Source organism: Gopherus flavomarginatus, chromosome 8 (assembly GCF_025201925.1).
Source record: "Gopherus flavomarginatus isolate rGopFla2 chromosome 8, rGopFla2.mat.asm, whole genome shotgun sequence".
Taxonomy (NCBI): domain Eukaryota; kingdom Metazoa; phylum Chordata; order Testudines; family Testudinidae; genus Gopherus; species Gopherus flavomarginatus.
In genome coordinates, this window is record NC_066624.1 from 62,910,179 (window position 1) to 62,923,845 (window position 13,667).

A 13,667-nucleotide genomic window follows, 5' to 3' on the forward strand; every position below is an offset into this window, starting at 1 on the left:
TTTATAACTTCATGACACAAATGCAGGGGACACTGCCACGGTAGTCCAGGAAGGTTGGGGAGGAGGGAAGCAACAGGTGGGGTTGCTGCAGGGGCACCCCCCGTGAATGGCATGCAGCTCATCATTTCTGCGGGATCTGACACAGAGCAGCTGTGCTCTCTGGTTCTCTGATACACTGGTTCTCTAGTAAGCTTGCCCCATATTCTAGGCAGGACTGACTATTTTTAGATACCATAAAGGAGGGATTGACTCGGGGAGTCATTCCCATTTTTGCCTTTGCGCCCCCGGCCAACCTCAGCCAGGGGCACTCATGATAGCAGCAGACGGTACAGAATGACAGCCGTCATCTCATTGCCAATTTACAATGGCAGCAGACCGTACAGAACGACTGATAACCATCTCTGCTATCATGCAAAAGCAAATAAATGCTGCTGTGTAGTGCTGCAATATCGCCTCTGTCAGCAGCATCCAGTACACATACGGTGACAGTAAAAAAAAAGCTGAATGGGCTCCATGGTTGCCGTGCTATGGCATCTGCCAGGGCAATCCAGGGAAAAAGGGCGCAAAATGATTGTCTGCCGTTGCTTTCCCGGAGGAAGGAATGAGTGACAACATTTACCCAGAACCACCCGCGACAATGACTTTTGCCCCATCAGCCATTGGGATCTCAACCCAGAATTCCAAGGGGCGGGAGAGACTGCAGGAACTATGGTATAGCTATGGAATAGCTACCCACAGTGCAACGCTCCGGAAATCGACGCTAGCCTTGGACCATGGACGCACACCGCTGAATTAATGTGCTTAGTGTGGCCGCGAGTACTCGACTTTATACAGTCTGTTTTACAAAACCGATTTATGTAAAATCAGAATAATCATGTAGCGTAGACATACCCAGATTCTCTGCTCCAACCTTGAGAAATAATCAAAGCAGCTCAGATGTAATAGGTGCATGTGATATTTGCAACAACAGGGTTAGCTATTTACATAGCCAAGTTGGTAGGGCACAGCTGAGGCTGCCTGGATCCTCTCCCCTTCACAGATGCAGAGTGAGGTTAGTATGTGTACTGCTTAACATACTCACTTTGATCACCCGTATTCCAAATACCCTAAATAGCACCAGACATGATTTGACAGACTACATCTAATAGGGACAGCATTTTATTTAGCATTTAATGGTTCTGTACACTTTTAAGAAGTTCAGCCTTGTCCGTAAAGAACAGTTCAACCCTCCTGTCTAGGCAGATCTCCCAGCAAACAGTCCCAGCTTGTTTTTGTCTCAATTGCTACCATGGTCAGAAAGCAGAGAAATTTCAGCACACAGGAGAGAGTCATTTACCACCTGGAATCTTGAATTTAGGCTCAGTTGCAACAAGATAATTTTTGGAGTTTACCCCTTTGACCGGACAAGAAGCTGCTGACTAAGAAAGGGTAGGAGTTGAAAATAAACTAACAGTTTGACACTGAGCTTCCAAAACCACACCAAAAATTTAAGAGTTAGTGATTCTTTTTAGGACGTCTGTTCAGAAGTCTGTTTCTGTGAAACCTCATCTTTATTGGCAGAAGTTGCTTTCAGTCTCCTCCCACTCTTGAAGGCATGGCATAAGCCCTTGCTGTGATACTACACTACCAGAGAGGCAGAGGAAAGGAACTACAGGGCTTTGCCCAAGCATTACTCTGATAAAGCCGCTCTTGGAACAAGCCTAATAGCAATGGCATTTGTAGCTGCTTGGCAGGTCTGTCCTCCGCTCCCTTTCATCAGCACAAGCACAGCTATCTTTCCCCTCCCTTCTTCACCGGTTGCTTTACCCCAGATCACCTTTTTCTGACTCCCTTGTGAGTCCTAGGGGAGCACCGAGTTAGACTGCATGGATTCAGCCATGTGAGTTATGAGCATAATAGAACCTGTTATGCGGGATGAAAGCATGCTGCAAGATTGGCTCAGAAGCTCCCAGCACAGGCATGGCATGCACAGCCAAGGGGGATGTCATGTGTTACAAGAGTTGGTTTCTTCCTACGGTCAGTACCATCCCCTCCCAGTCCACCCCAGGTAAAGTGCAGCAGGCTCTAGACAGGATTTTACTGTAGCCTGAAGTGCGTGTGGGCAGAACTGGTGCTGCCGGTCTGGTTCCGGTTCTGTGGCCCCAGAAAGTGGCTGCTTTAGAGAATTCTGCAATGGGCACTATCGCTCTTCCTGAAGCTCCTTCTTCTGTAAGGCTTGGAGTCTCTTCCCCACTGTTTGGTGGATGATTTCCAGGCCCTCTGTGTCCAGCTCTTTCATGAGCAGCAGGATAGCATTGAGGATGTTGTTCTGTCAAGACAGGACGGACATTGTTTCTACTACAGAGGTACAGACTCTGACCCAGAAAGCTGATGAGTCATTTAGGGGCTGATTTTCAACGGTTACTAGATTGTTTTTTGCACCCTTCTAAATTCCCTGCTCCTCTGCCTGTCTGTAGGAAGACAGTGCCCTTCTACTGAGAAGGCCACTGCCTTTGGGTGCCAAATCCAAGGCCTGCAGAATAGACATCTGCAGCTCTGTGGACAAGTACCACTGCAGAGGGAGAAACAAAATAGACCAAGACCGGTCTAGAACACATTCTGACCTTCCTTTATTCCCTGAGGTGACGGCAATGAGCCCAAGCCACACTCTTGAGTCCCATCCAGGCCAGATACGTGCTCTGTGAAACTTACTCCCATAGAGTAGCATTGCCACCCACTGGCCACAACTGGTGAGGAAAATCAAGGCCATATTTTCTATACGAAAGATGGCTATTAAATTGACAGTAGAGATTAACCTATGGTTATCCAACAGGATCAGTTCTGACCCCCTTTCTTATTAATGGCATAACAGTATCATAGATTCACAGGCTAATCTCCAGTGTATGCTCCCCCCAACGCCTAAGGATGGATCTCAGGGACTAGCTAGCCACAGCTCAACAGCACTTCTGCCACAAATCAACAGCCTGCAAGACACTTATCCCAAAGACATGCGACCAGCACCCACTTCCCACCCGGAAAGTTCTATGCAGCTTTGGGTGCACCCAAATCTGGTAGTACAAAGTTGTGCATTTTCTGGATCCAGAGATTTATTCTTTAAATTTGCCTGACACATTATAAAGCAGCAACTTTAGTCTTTAAATACACTCACCCTCTTCTTCCTGCTGCCATCAGTCTCCCTGGGTGAAAAGGAGGAAAATTTATCTCTGGGAACAGGCTTCATGCCAAGTTGCTCCCGAATCTTGCTGTGGGGGAAAAAAGGCAGTACACAAAATATGAGAGCACCCAGGGCCAGAAAGAGCCTGCCCCCAGCACTGTCTGGAATGACAGAAACCAATTCCTAATGCTGGAACTAGACGAGTGATGCTAACTGGGACCACAGACCTGAGTCTACACTGCACATTTGGATAACAGGTGGCACATTTAAAAAGGGTAAGTGAGATAGACCATAATTCACAATTCAATATGAAGATCCCTCCCCTTTCATGCATACACATAGCTGATGTACTGCAAAATAGGAAGCAGCCTCTGGAAGGACCTATTCCATATGCACAAGGCCAGGTTCTCAGCTAGTGTAAAATCAGCACAGCTCCATTGTCTTCAGCAGTGCTATGTGGATTTGACCAGCTGTGGCCCATGGTATGTTGGGGTTGGTTGTCAGGAGTATTTTTTATAGGATCCCCCATGTGACATACAAGTTTAGCAAAGGAATCCCAACAATTAATAACCGAACCCTCACTTTGTCTCCTCCAGGGTGAAATTCAGATGTTCACTCTTTGGCTCCGTTGTGCACTCAGTGGTACTTGATTCATTAGCCTCTGGGCAGCCATTCTCCAGAACTCGCTTAGCTGGGGGTGCAATGATCTCCTCCCCATCTACCAGGGCCTGTGACAATTCTTCTTCTGTCACAGCTTCCAAAAACATACAAGCATATGTTAGAAGCCCAGTTTGATGCTCTAGGGAATTCTATCACCATGGAAAACAGATCGTTCTAATTTGGAATGTATTACTGCAACAAGTAGTATAACGAACTACACACGTGACAGCATGTACAGTCAGCTTGTATGAGAGCAGGGATATAAGGGATAACCCCCTATCTATCAGCCTGTCATCATTTCCTCCTTTCTTCTGCAGCAAAGCCTAAGGGGGAAGTCTCTGGCAGTCCTACCTCCTCCATATAAAAAGGGATACTGAAGGAGAGGTTTCACAGGGGTCTCTTGGAGCCCTCCCCCCTTTTTCCCCAGCAGCAGGATCTGCAGACAGAGACTGTGGGGATGCATAAGGTCTTGTTTTGACAGCAGAAAATCCCTTTACCAAACAGAACAACATGTCCTACTTTCTTTGACGGTGGGAGCAGAGCCAGTTACAGCATCTGTGTTTTGGAAGAGCAAACGAGAGTCCTGTAACAAACTAGCTGGTGGCACAGTATCTGAGATAATGACTATGAAGACATTGGTCACAAATTCCCTGTGTGGTATTGTTAACTATGCTGTGCAGAGAGCGTAAAGGATAGGACAGTTTGAAAACACTGGCTGAAAACATAGGTAGAGCTACCTGCGCCATTCTGCACAGAGCACTGCTGAGGGAATTACTGTTGTGCTGTCCTTTCCCACACAAGAGCCAACAGAGAGAGTTTTATTACGTAAAGTACTCAGCTGTTCTAGGGTGTGTACATTGAATTTCCAACAAACCCAACCAAGACTCTCCCTAAGGGTCAGGGCAGTTCAGAACCCTGGTATTTCTGAAGCTTTCCACCACTGACTCTATTCTGAGATTCCCACCTTGATTGTCAAGCTTCTGAAGGTTGGGGAGGTTGCGCAGCACAGTCATTCTGTAGTGGTGGGGGTCTGAACCACAGCAGGGATTCTCAGACAACCACAGGACCCTCAGCCGGGGCAGGCTTTTCAGATGGAAGAGCTCACTCAGACTCAGGATGCTGTTCTTCCTCAGATAGAGCTCACTCAGGTTCTGGCACTGACTCATTGGTTCCAGGCTGGAGATACTGTTCACACTGGAGAGAGATTACACAGACCTCAGAAATGAGTCTCTGGTTTCTAGCCTTAAAAATTACCAGCTCCACCCTCAATATAATTTTCAGGCAGAAGCAGGACTTCTGCAACACTGCAGCTCTTCAGTCCCCGTTTCTGCATCATCCCTACAGTGGGAGCCTGAAAGCCTCCTCCAAGGTGGTGCAGTGCATTCTGGGTGCCTAGTTGCCAAACACAAATAGGTTGAGATAACATTTGGTAACAAAAAATAGTTTACCAACCAGAGGGAGGCCAATTGTGCTACTTTTAGGGCCTTAAAAATACTATCCAGTAGTCAGCTAGCAGAAACAGGTTCACATAAACATAGCCAGCTTGCTTTCCCCTTCTGAACGCTTCACTTCATCACACTGCTTCTGGAACTCCTCCCCTCCTCTCCCTCCAGTATTTTCCTTTTAATGTTAGCACCATCACTCACATCTCTTGGTCTTGAAAATACACTTTTGCTGAGACAGCACTCCTGAGCATGGAGGCTGAGATGGGCTCCACAGGCTCCTGCTTCCAAGGGACAGGTCAGTGGGGAAGAGAAAAGCAGTTTCCAAGAAGGAACTATGTTCATCCTGCGCTTATTTCTCTTTATAGCTTCTCCCCTGAGCCATGGCAGCAGGCATCTTCAATGCATGGAATGCTTCAGGGCCCAAGCACTGAGTGGGGTGGCTGTGGAGCTATGCAGACACTCCGAGGCAGTGGTGAGCAACCTGAGATCCATCAGGGTAATCCACTGGTAGGCTGCGAGACAGTTTGTTTACATTGACCGTCTGCTGGCATGGCCGCACACAGCTCCCAGTGGCCACGGTTCGCCATTCCCGGCCAATGGCAGCTGTAGGACATGCTGGCCGCTGCCACTTCCCGCAGCTCCCATTGGCTGGGAATGGTGAACCATGGCCACTAGGAGCTGCGGGCAACCATACCTGCAGATGGTCAATGTAAAACTGTCTGGCAGCCCGCCAGTGGATTACCCTGAATGGCCACATGTGGTCCGCAGGCCGCAGATTGCCCACCACTGTTCCAAGGTATGGCTGAGATCCAAAGGCAGGGGCTAATTTGGCAGGAGCCAGAGACCTGTTTTGAAGAAGGCAGCAGGTATGTCAGTGGGAGAGGCGGAAAGCAGCAATAAGCAGCTAATGTTAACGAGGCACTTTGAATTAAAATGCCAAGAGGTTTTTCTTTTTGAAAAAGTGAAAGGGGCATAGGGTTACAGAGATGAGCAGACTCCTGGCTCCTCGCTTAATTCTGTAAACACTCTTGCTCACTACAACCATTTATTGGTTGTTACATCCTCTTTCTGCAGAAGTTCCTCATACACACCCAAGAGCAGTTCATGCATGCTCCACACACCAAATGGCTTTAAGGTTAAGATTTTAGAAGCTTCACAGATTTTTCAGTATAGTTTTGCAAGATCTATTTTCCAAGGTGCCACAAGAAGCTGAGAGAGAATCCAGAAGAATTTCAACACAAACCTTCTCCAACCTGGTACAAGTTTCATGACACCGTGTGGGGCCAGCAGACCTACAGAACCCAGTCAAGAACATGGAATAGGATTTAGGTATAAGGGAAAATGTGATGTTGCACTCCATGTTTATGGAAATATGCTTATGAGTGTGACTATAATGTAACTGGAATATGCTTTATACAAAAGGTCTCTTGTAAGATATCATTACAGTGCTTATAATCTACTGAGTGTGTTCAACCTATTTGTATGAATGTATCATTCCTCTATCTGAAGCTAGAAATATGAAGTATTACTCTGAAGTCCTACTGTAATCATGCAAAGTGTGGGCCATTAATGGTGGCTTTGAATCTTGATGGCTCCCATTGACTAGGAGAATTGGTTGTGAATGGCTTTGTTTACTTGCAGGCCAGCCCTGGAAGAATGAAGGCTAGGATCTCACAGGACATGTGACCATGTCACATAATCCTAGAATCCATCTTAAACCTGGTGCTTTTCCATTTAGAACAGGCCTGCACAACTCGTAAAGCAGCGAGGGCCATATTACTTCAAAGAAAACAGCTGAGGGCTGAAGCCCACCTGGCCCTGACGACCCCACCCCCAGCGCCACCCAGCCCCTCTGAAACACAGCCTCCCCAGCACCACCCAGCCCATGGAACCGCCCCCCCCCCAGCGCCACCCAGCCCCCCTGAAACAACACTCCCCAGTGTCACCTGCCCCGTGGAAACAAACCCTTCCTCAGTGCTGCCCCATCGAAACAGCGGTATTGAACCTTGGTAATATGTTATAGCGGGCCCCTAAGGTAGTATAATTAAGGTAAAAGAAAACTGTCTTTTTGCTAGAAGTAGAATAAGATCTTCCCCCAACTTTGTAATCAATTGCCCTGTTGAATGAATGAGGTGTGAATGTGGAAGGCAGCACCTCCAGACAGCTGCAACCCTTGGAGAGGGGCTGGGAGCCAGATCAGATCAGAAGAACAGGTCAGCCACTGACTCCTCGCTCGCCTCCTCAGCCCCCCTCCCCTGCCACCGGCTCACCTGCCCCCCCCCCCCCAAAAACTGCCCGCCCTCTTGCATCCTCAGCTCCCCTACCCTGGCTCACCTCCTCAGCCGCCTCCTCCCCCGCCACTGTCTCATCTACCCCCGTGCCACTGCCTGCCCACTCACCTCCTCAGCCGCTGGCTCACCTGCCCCCTGCCACTGCCTGCCCGCTCACCTCCTCAGCCACTGGCTCACCTGCCCCCCTGCCACTGCCTGCCCGCTCACCTCCTCAGCCGCTGGCTCACCTGCCCCTCCGCCACTGCCTCCCCGCTCACCTCCTCAGCCGCTGGCTCACCTGCCCCCCGCCACTGCCTGCTCGTTCACCTCCTCAGCCGCTGGCTCACCTGCCCCCCTGCCACTGCCTGCCCACAGGGGAAAGGATTGAGCCCAGACTAGGAAGGAGTCTAGTCTGGGAAAGAAGCTTATTGGAACATCTCCGAGGGTGAGATTTACCTGTATTCAGTTTTTTAAATGTATTAGGCTTAGACTTGCATGTTTTTGCTTTATTTTACTTGGTGACTTATTTTGTTCTGTCTGTTATTACTTGAAACCACTTAAATCCTACTTTTTATACTTAATAAATTAATTAACCCAGAGTAAGTGATTAATACCTGGGGGAGCAAACAGCTGGGCATCTCTCACTATCAGTGTTATAGAGGGTGGACAATGCATGAGTTTACCCTGTATAAGCTTTATACAGAGTAAAACAGATTTATTTGGGGTTTGGATCCCAGTGGGAGCTGGCTGTCTGGGTGCTGGAGATAGGTGACTTGCTAAGCAGTTTTTGATTAAAGTCTGCAGCTTTGGAGGCATGGACCAGACCTGGGTCTGTGTTGCAACCAGCTAGTGTGTCTGGTTCAACAAGGCAAGGGTCTGGAGTCCAAAGCTGGCAGGAAAAACAGGCTCAGAGATAATCTCAGCACATCAGGTGACAGCCCCAAGATGATCTCTGCGACTGAACCCATCACAGAGACTATGAAGCTTTACACTGCACCTCAAGAGTTATTTCCTCCCAAAATGAATTCTCACTTCCCACCCCCTCAATACAGATTTACAGGAAAGACTCAGATAGCCTTGGAAATAAATGCACTCTGCACCTCTGTCCCCGAGGGAACACAGCCTGACTCAGTACTGGAGATCAAGCAGGCAGAGGCATGGTCACAAGGTCAGTAAGGAGTAAAGTACCAAAGGCAGAATGCAAGATTGTTGTCATCTGCATGACACCAGATTTCCTCTGTTCTATCAGCTGCTGCTCTCAGGCTGGTAGTTTGACACCCACCTGAATGTGATCACTTCAATGTTTGGTAGTTCACGGCATATTGAAATCTAGACAGAGAAAGACGCAATAAAGAACTGTACTTTTTCTGAAGATGTCAGTCTATAATCAGGTGCTTATTCATATAGCTCCACTAATGTGCTAGTTGATTTGATACTCTAATGGGTTTAAGTCAATATCAGTCTAACTTGATTGTACAAAGGGAGTTTTTTCTGGACCCAACCACTCCTCTTTTTCAGTCCCCAAGCACAGTGTAGCCAGTATCTATTCCATCTTCTCCCACCATGCCCAGAAACACAGATAATCAGACGCTCATATTGTGCATGGAAAATAAGACATGGTTCTGTTCCTCTCCTCCAAATGCGCAGAACATGTGACAAGTATTCACTGTACTGATACGCTTTTGGTGCTGTCAGATCCCCCACCAATACCCACACAAAGGGCTCAGCTGTCCTCGCACATGACCTTCCCAACTGAGAGGATCTGTACCCTCAGGGTATGTCAGGCGGGAGGGTGCTTCTGAGTGTGGGTAGACAGACACGCACTAGCTCTAGCATGCTAAAAATAGCAATGTGGCTGTGGTGGCCTGGGCTAGCCACCCAAGGGTGACCCAGCATGTTGGAAGGGTTTGTACTTGGGCCAGTAGCTTGAGTCACCATGGCCACACTGCTATTTTTAGTGAGATAGCTCGAGCAGAGCTAGCACGTGGGTCTACCCATTCTAGGAAGCATGCTCCCATTGCAGTGTAGATGTACCCTAAATTAGTCCTCAAGCTCTCACAGCTGTAGAGAGGTGTAAGACTAGCAAGCTCTCTTACTCCCAAGCACATCAAAGGGATACTTGGCTCCCTCCATTCCCAAGTGAGGCAGCAGAGCCCACCCCAACACTTGGCAGCAATTTGCTATGCACTGTATCAATGACCAGTGCTCTACCAACAAAAAAGGGCCTAGATCTCAAGGAATGTGTCTTACTCATACCTGACTTTATGGAAATGTTAGAGATTTGTTTGGGGAAGGGGTGATTTTAAGAACTGCAAGAATAGTACTTACATCTGTGAGGCAGCTGCCCCTGCAAGAGAAAAATAAACCACTTTGAATAGTGACAAGAAAGCAGAGAATTAATTTAGAAATATTTTAAAGAGAGGCCATACATCGAGTGAAAAGATGTAATGTATGGAAAAAGCTATGGCTGAGTGCAAGAGTGTGTTTTTAAAATGTACGTTATCTTAAAGAACTGGATTCTCAGAGGTGTCTTTTCATTTTTTTGAGCAACAGGGAATACCAAGTATCACAACATTTCCTGTCCCTCCTCCCAATTCTGACCCTTAAGGAATCTCTGCCACCCCAACCATCCTTCAACCACATAAGATGCAAGCTCAAATCGTGCTTTATTCCATAAGGCACTAAATAAAGATTCTGCAAAAGCCCAAATGGGGCACGACAGTTTTATTGCTTCCACTCTCCCCTGTAGTCTCAGCTGCATAAAACTATGCTTCCACACACTCAGTAGCTACTCCTTATGAGCATAACATGTGGCTGGAAGGTAAATACTTTCCTTCCAGACTGCCAAGACAATTCAGAACCATCTGTCATGTCAGCAAGTGTGAATCCTGCCAGTTCTGATCATACAGCCATGTTTAAACTGTTTTCTGTAGATCATTTTATAATACAGTTTGATCAGCTGATGTGGATAGGACCAAGCTGAGTTCATCATGATTTGTTCCTATCCTCAGCAGCTGGCCAAAGAGTTCAGCGGGGGTTGTGTTTAATTACTCTTAGGAAATCCATGTAGGAGGCACTTTTCCCCTCCTTCCCCACATACAATATTTGGGCAGTATGCATTGAACCAAGTATGAGTTTCATTTCATGTGTGGGGATAATTGCACCAGCTAAGGCAACACTAAACACAGATATAGAAACCCAAGAATTCTAAATGCTAAAGACCATGTTTAACTCTTAATCTTTAAATTGTATTAAATACCCAAAGTCAGGAACATTTAAAGTTAAGGTTCAATTCTCTCAGCAATATCGATTCAGCCACATTGTCAGCCAAAGGAAGCATTTCTTGATTACTCATTGTGCTGTTATGCTGGGAATCTAATACATTTAAAAACCTCAAAGGCAATTTGTCCAAGGAAAATCTGAATCTCAGATTAGAGAGTCTGACAAACTATGACTGTCCAAAATAAGACCTGCCCTCATATGTAATTCTGCACTTTCAGGAGAGCACATGCACTCTCTCCACAGTACAAAATAGGATGCAATTGATCTAGTGTAGCCAGAGGAGAATTTTCACTGTCCAGCTCACATTTTGCTAAAGCTTCATTTTTCTGTCATTGATTGAATTTAAACAAAAACAAGCAAGACACACCTCAGCCTCTGTTTTAATCTACTGATCTATCAATGCACCTAAGATTATTTAATTACAGAGCAGCAGTCAGTTTCACTGACAGTAAATCCTTTCATTTCACATATATGATTTGGGCTTTTGCTTATCCTGCACTGGTAAGCAACAGTTTCCCTCAACTGACTGTTGTGTGTCTCTTTAGATAGGATGGAAACATGGCCAACATTGCTACGGAATTTTTTTTTAAATTCATATCTTCCTAATTCCAAGGCCAGAAGTGATCATTGTGATCAGCTACTCTGACCTCCTGTATAACACAGGCCACCAAACTTCACCCCAAAAATTCCTAGACTACAATTATTTTACTTGTAAGCAATTACATACTCAAGCTTAACACTGAACATATATAATTTATGACACATTTATTGAACTATTCTATTGAAGATAGGTAAGAATGTCAGTGTGAGTGAAGGAAATGTGTATATCCTCCTGGGTTTGCACTCTGTGAGGAAATAATTGCCAAATTGGGATCAGTAACTACTGGTAGCCAGCCAAACAAGTGCGATCATTCCCATAACGCCAATTGTATTACACATGTTTATCCTCAACATGTTTTACAAACATTGCTGGGTAAACTTTATCCCCTTGGGTGCAAAGTAGCCCTGGGGAGAGGGGCTGGCTGGTCCATGGGAAGGGTTTGACAACACTGGCAAGCGTGGGTTCAGAATGAGACCCCATTTGGTCAGGACACTGAATCATCCCCACCCTGGCAGAGAGCATGAATGGTTGGGATTGCTGCTGGGCCTCTCCAGCAATGCCCCAGAATAACCAGCCAGCCACCCTGCTAGTGGAGTCTGCTGGCTTCAGGGTCAGCCAACACACCAGGAGGGGCAATGAATGACCCTTCAGCCCATGGGCCTGTGCCTTCCCCCACCCTGTGTGCCCCTCCCCAGCCCACGGGCCCCCCCTCCCGAGTTACCCCACCCCCCGCTCAGCCCACCGTCCCCAGCCCATGGGCCCCCACCCCGTTACTCCACCCCCCGCTCAGCCCATGGGCCCCCACCCCGTTACCCCACCCCCCGCTCAGCCCACGGGCCCCCACCCGCTCAGCCCACTGTCCCCAGTCCCGGGGGGGGGAGGGGCAGAGCCGGTCCCTCACCAGCAGTTGAGTTTGCGGACACTGTCCAACTCAGCGGCCTTGGCGCGGGCCAGCACCACCTTGCGCGTCAGCTTCATAGCCCCGGCCCGGCCGCGCCGCGTCTCCAGGGGCGGGGGCAACGCGGCGGACGCGTCTCCAGGGGCGGGGCCGGGCGCCGCCGCCATCCCAACGCCTCCCCGCTTCCGGCTCCGGGCTGGCAGCGGCTGCGCGGCCTCTGGTGTCCCGCCCACTGCCGGGACGGGGGCCGCAGAGGGTCATTCGCGACGCGGGCCAGAACCAGTGTATCCAGGGGCGGGGCCAACGCTGCTAATCTCTAGGGGCGGGGCTACTGCTGTCTCCACGGGTGGGTGGGGCTGCTGCGAGGCGGGGATAGCGGCGTGTGGGTGTCCCCTAGTGTAACAGGGAGGGGCTGCCTGGTGCAGGGAGTGGGAGGGTTTGGGATGCCCCCATTATATGGGGGAGGGGCTGTCTGGTGCAGGGGATGTTGGGGTGCCCCTGTGACCTTCCCTTCGTGTTATCTGGATGGGTGAGCTGCTAGGTCAGGCAAATCCTTGACTCTGGGAGCCAGTCTTACCCTGCTCTGCTGTGAGAACCCCCACTCCTGGGCTGTTCACGCACAGCCTCTGGCATGGCAGCTGCTCCCAGCTACTTGCAAGTGCCTGACAGTAGCCAATATATCCGGTGACAGACTCAACTCTAGGCACCTCCATCTTGCAGTGTCCAGTTACGTCCACTGGATGCTGCAAGCTTATATGAGTTTGTCAATTTAACAGAGAAATTGACATGTACCAGGCTTGTTATTCCAAGGGGAGTCTCTGACACACTTCAAACCAAACACACTGCTTCAGGTAGAATAAACAAACATCTGTATTAACTATGAAAGATAGATTTTAAGTGGTTATAAGTCAAAGCATAACAAGTTGGATTTGGTTAAATGAAATAAAAGCAAAACACATTCTAAGCTGATCTTAACACCTTCAATGCCCTTACAAACTTAGACGCATCTCACCGCAGGCTGGCTGGTTGCCCTTCAGCCAGGCTCCCCCTTTGATTAGTGCTTCAGTTCCTTGGTGGTGATGTGTGTAGATGGAGGTGGAAAAGAGAGAAGATAGCGAACATCTCTCCTTTTTATCATGTTCTTTCTTTCCTCTTGGCTTTGCCCCCTGCCCTTCAGAGTCAGGTGAGCATTACCTCACTGTAGTCCCAAACTGACCAAGGGAAGCGGGGTGACTCACTCAAGAGTCCAACAGATCCTTTGTTGCTGCCTGGGCCAGTGTCCTTTGTTCCTGTGAGGCTGGTCTGGGCTTGTCCCATCCATACCCTGATGAGGGGTGAAAGTGTCACAGTCCCTTTA

The 13,667-nt window shown here is 48.3% G+C and overlaps 1 protein-coding gene across 1 annotated transcript; it reads right to left on the minus strand.

Moving 5' to 3' along the window:
- Positions 1-1,142: 1,142 nt before the first annotated feature.
- On the minus strand, positions 1,143-12,478 carry CFAP410 (cilia and flagella associated protein 410). The gene is made up of 7 exons (XM_050965661.1): positions 12,314-12,478; positions 9,858-9,876; positions 8,812-8,858; positions 4,779-5,008; positions 3,737-3,908; positions 3,149-3,242; positions 1,143-2,308 (listed from the first exon to the last, which is right to left on the minus strand). Exons 1-7 carry the CDS (start codon positions 12,475-12,477, stop codon positions 2,180-2,182), a joined length of 855 nt encoding a protein of 284 aa, XP_050821618.1. The 5' UTR covers position 12,478; the 3' UTR covers positions 1,143-2,179.
- Positions 12,479-13,667: the final 1,189 nt, after the last annotated feature.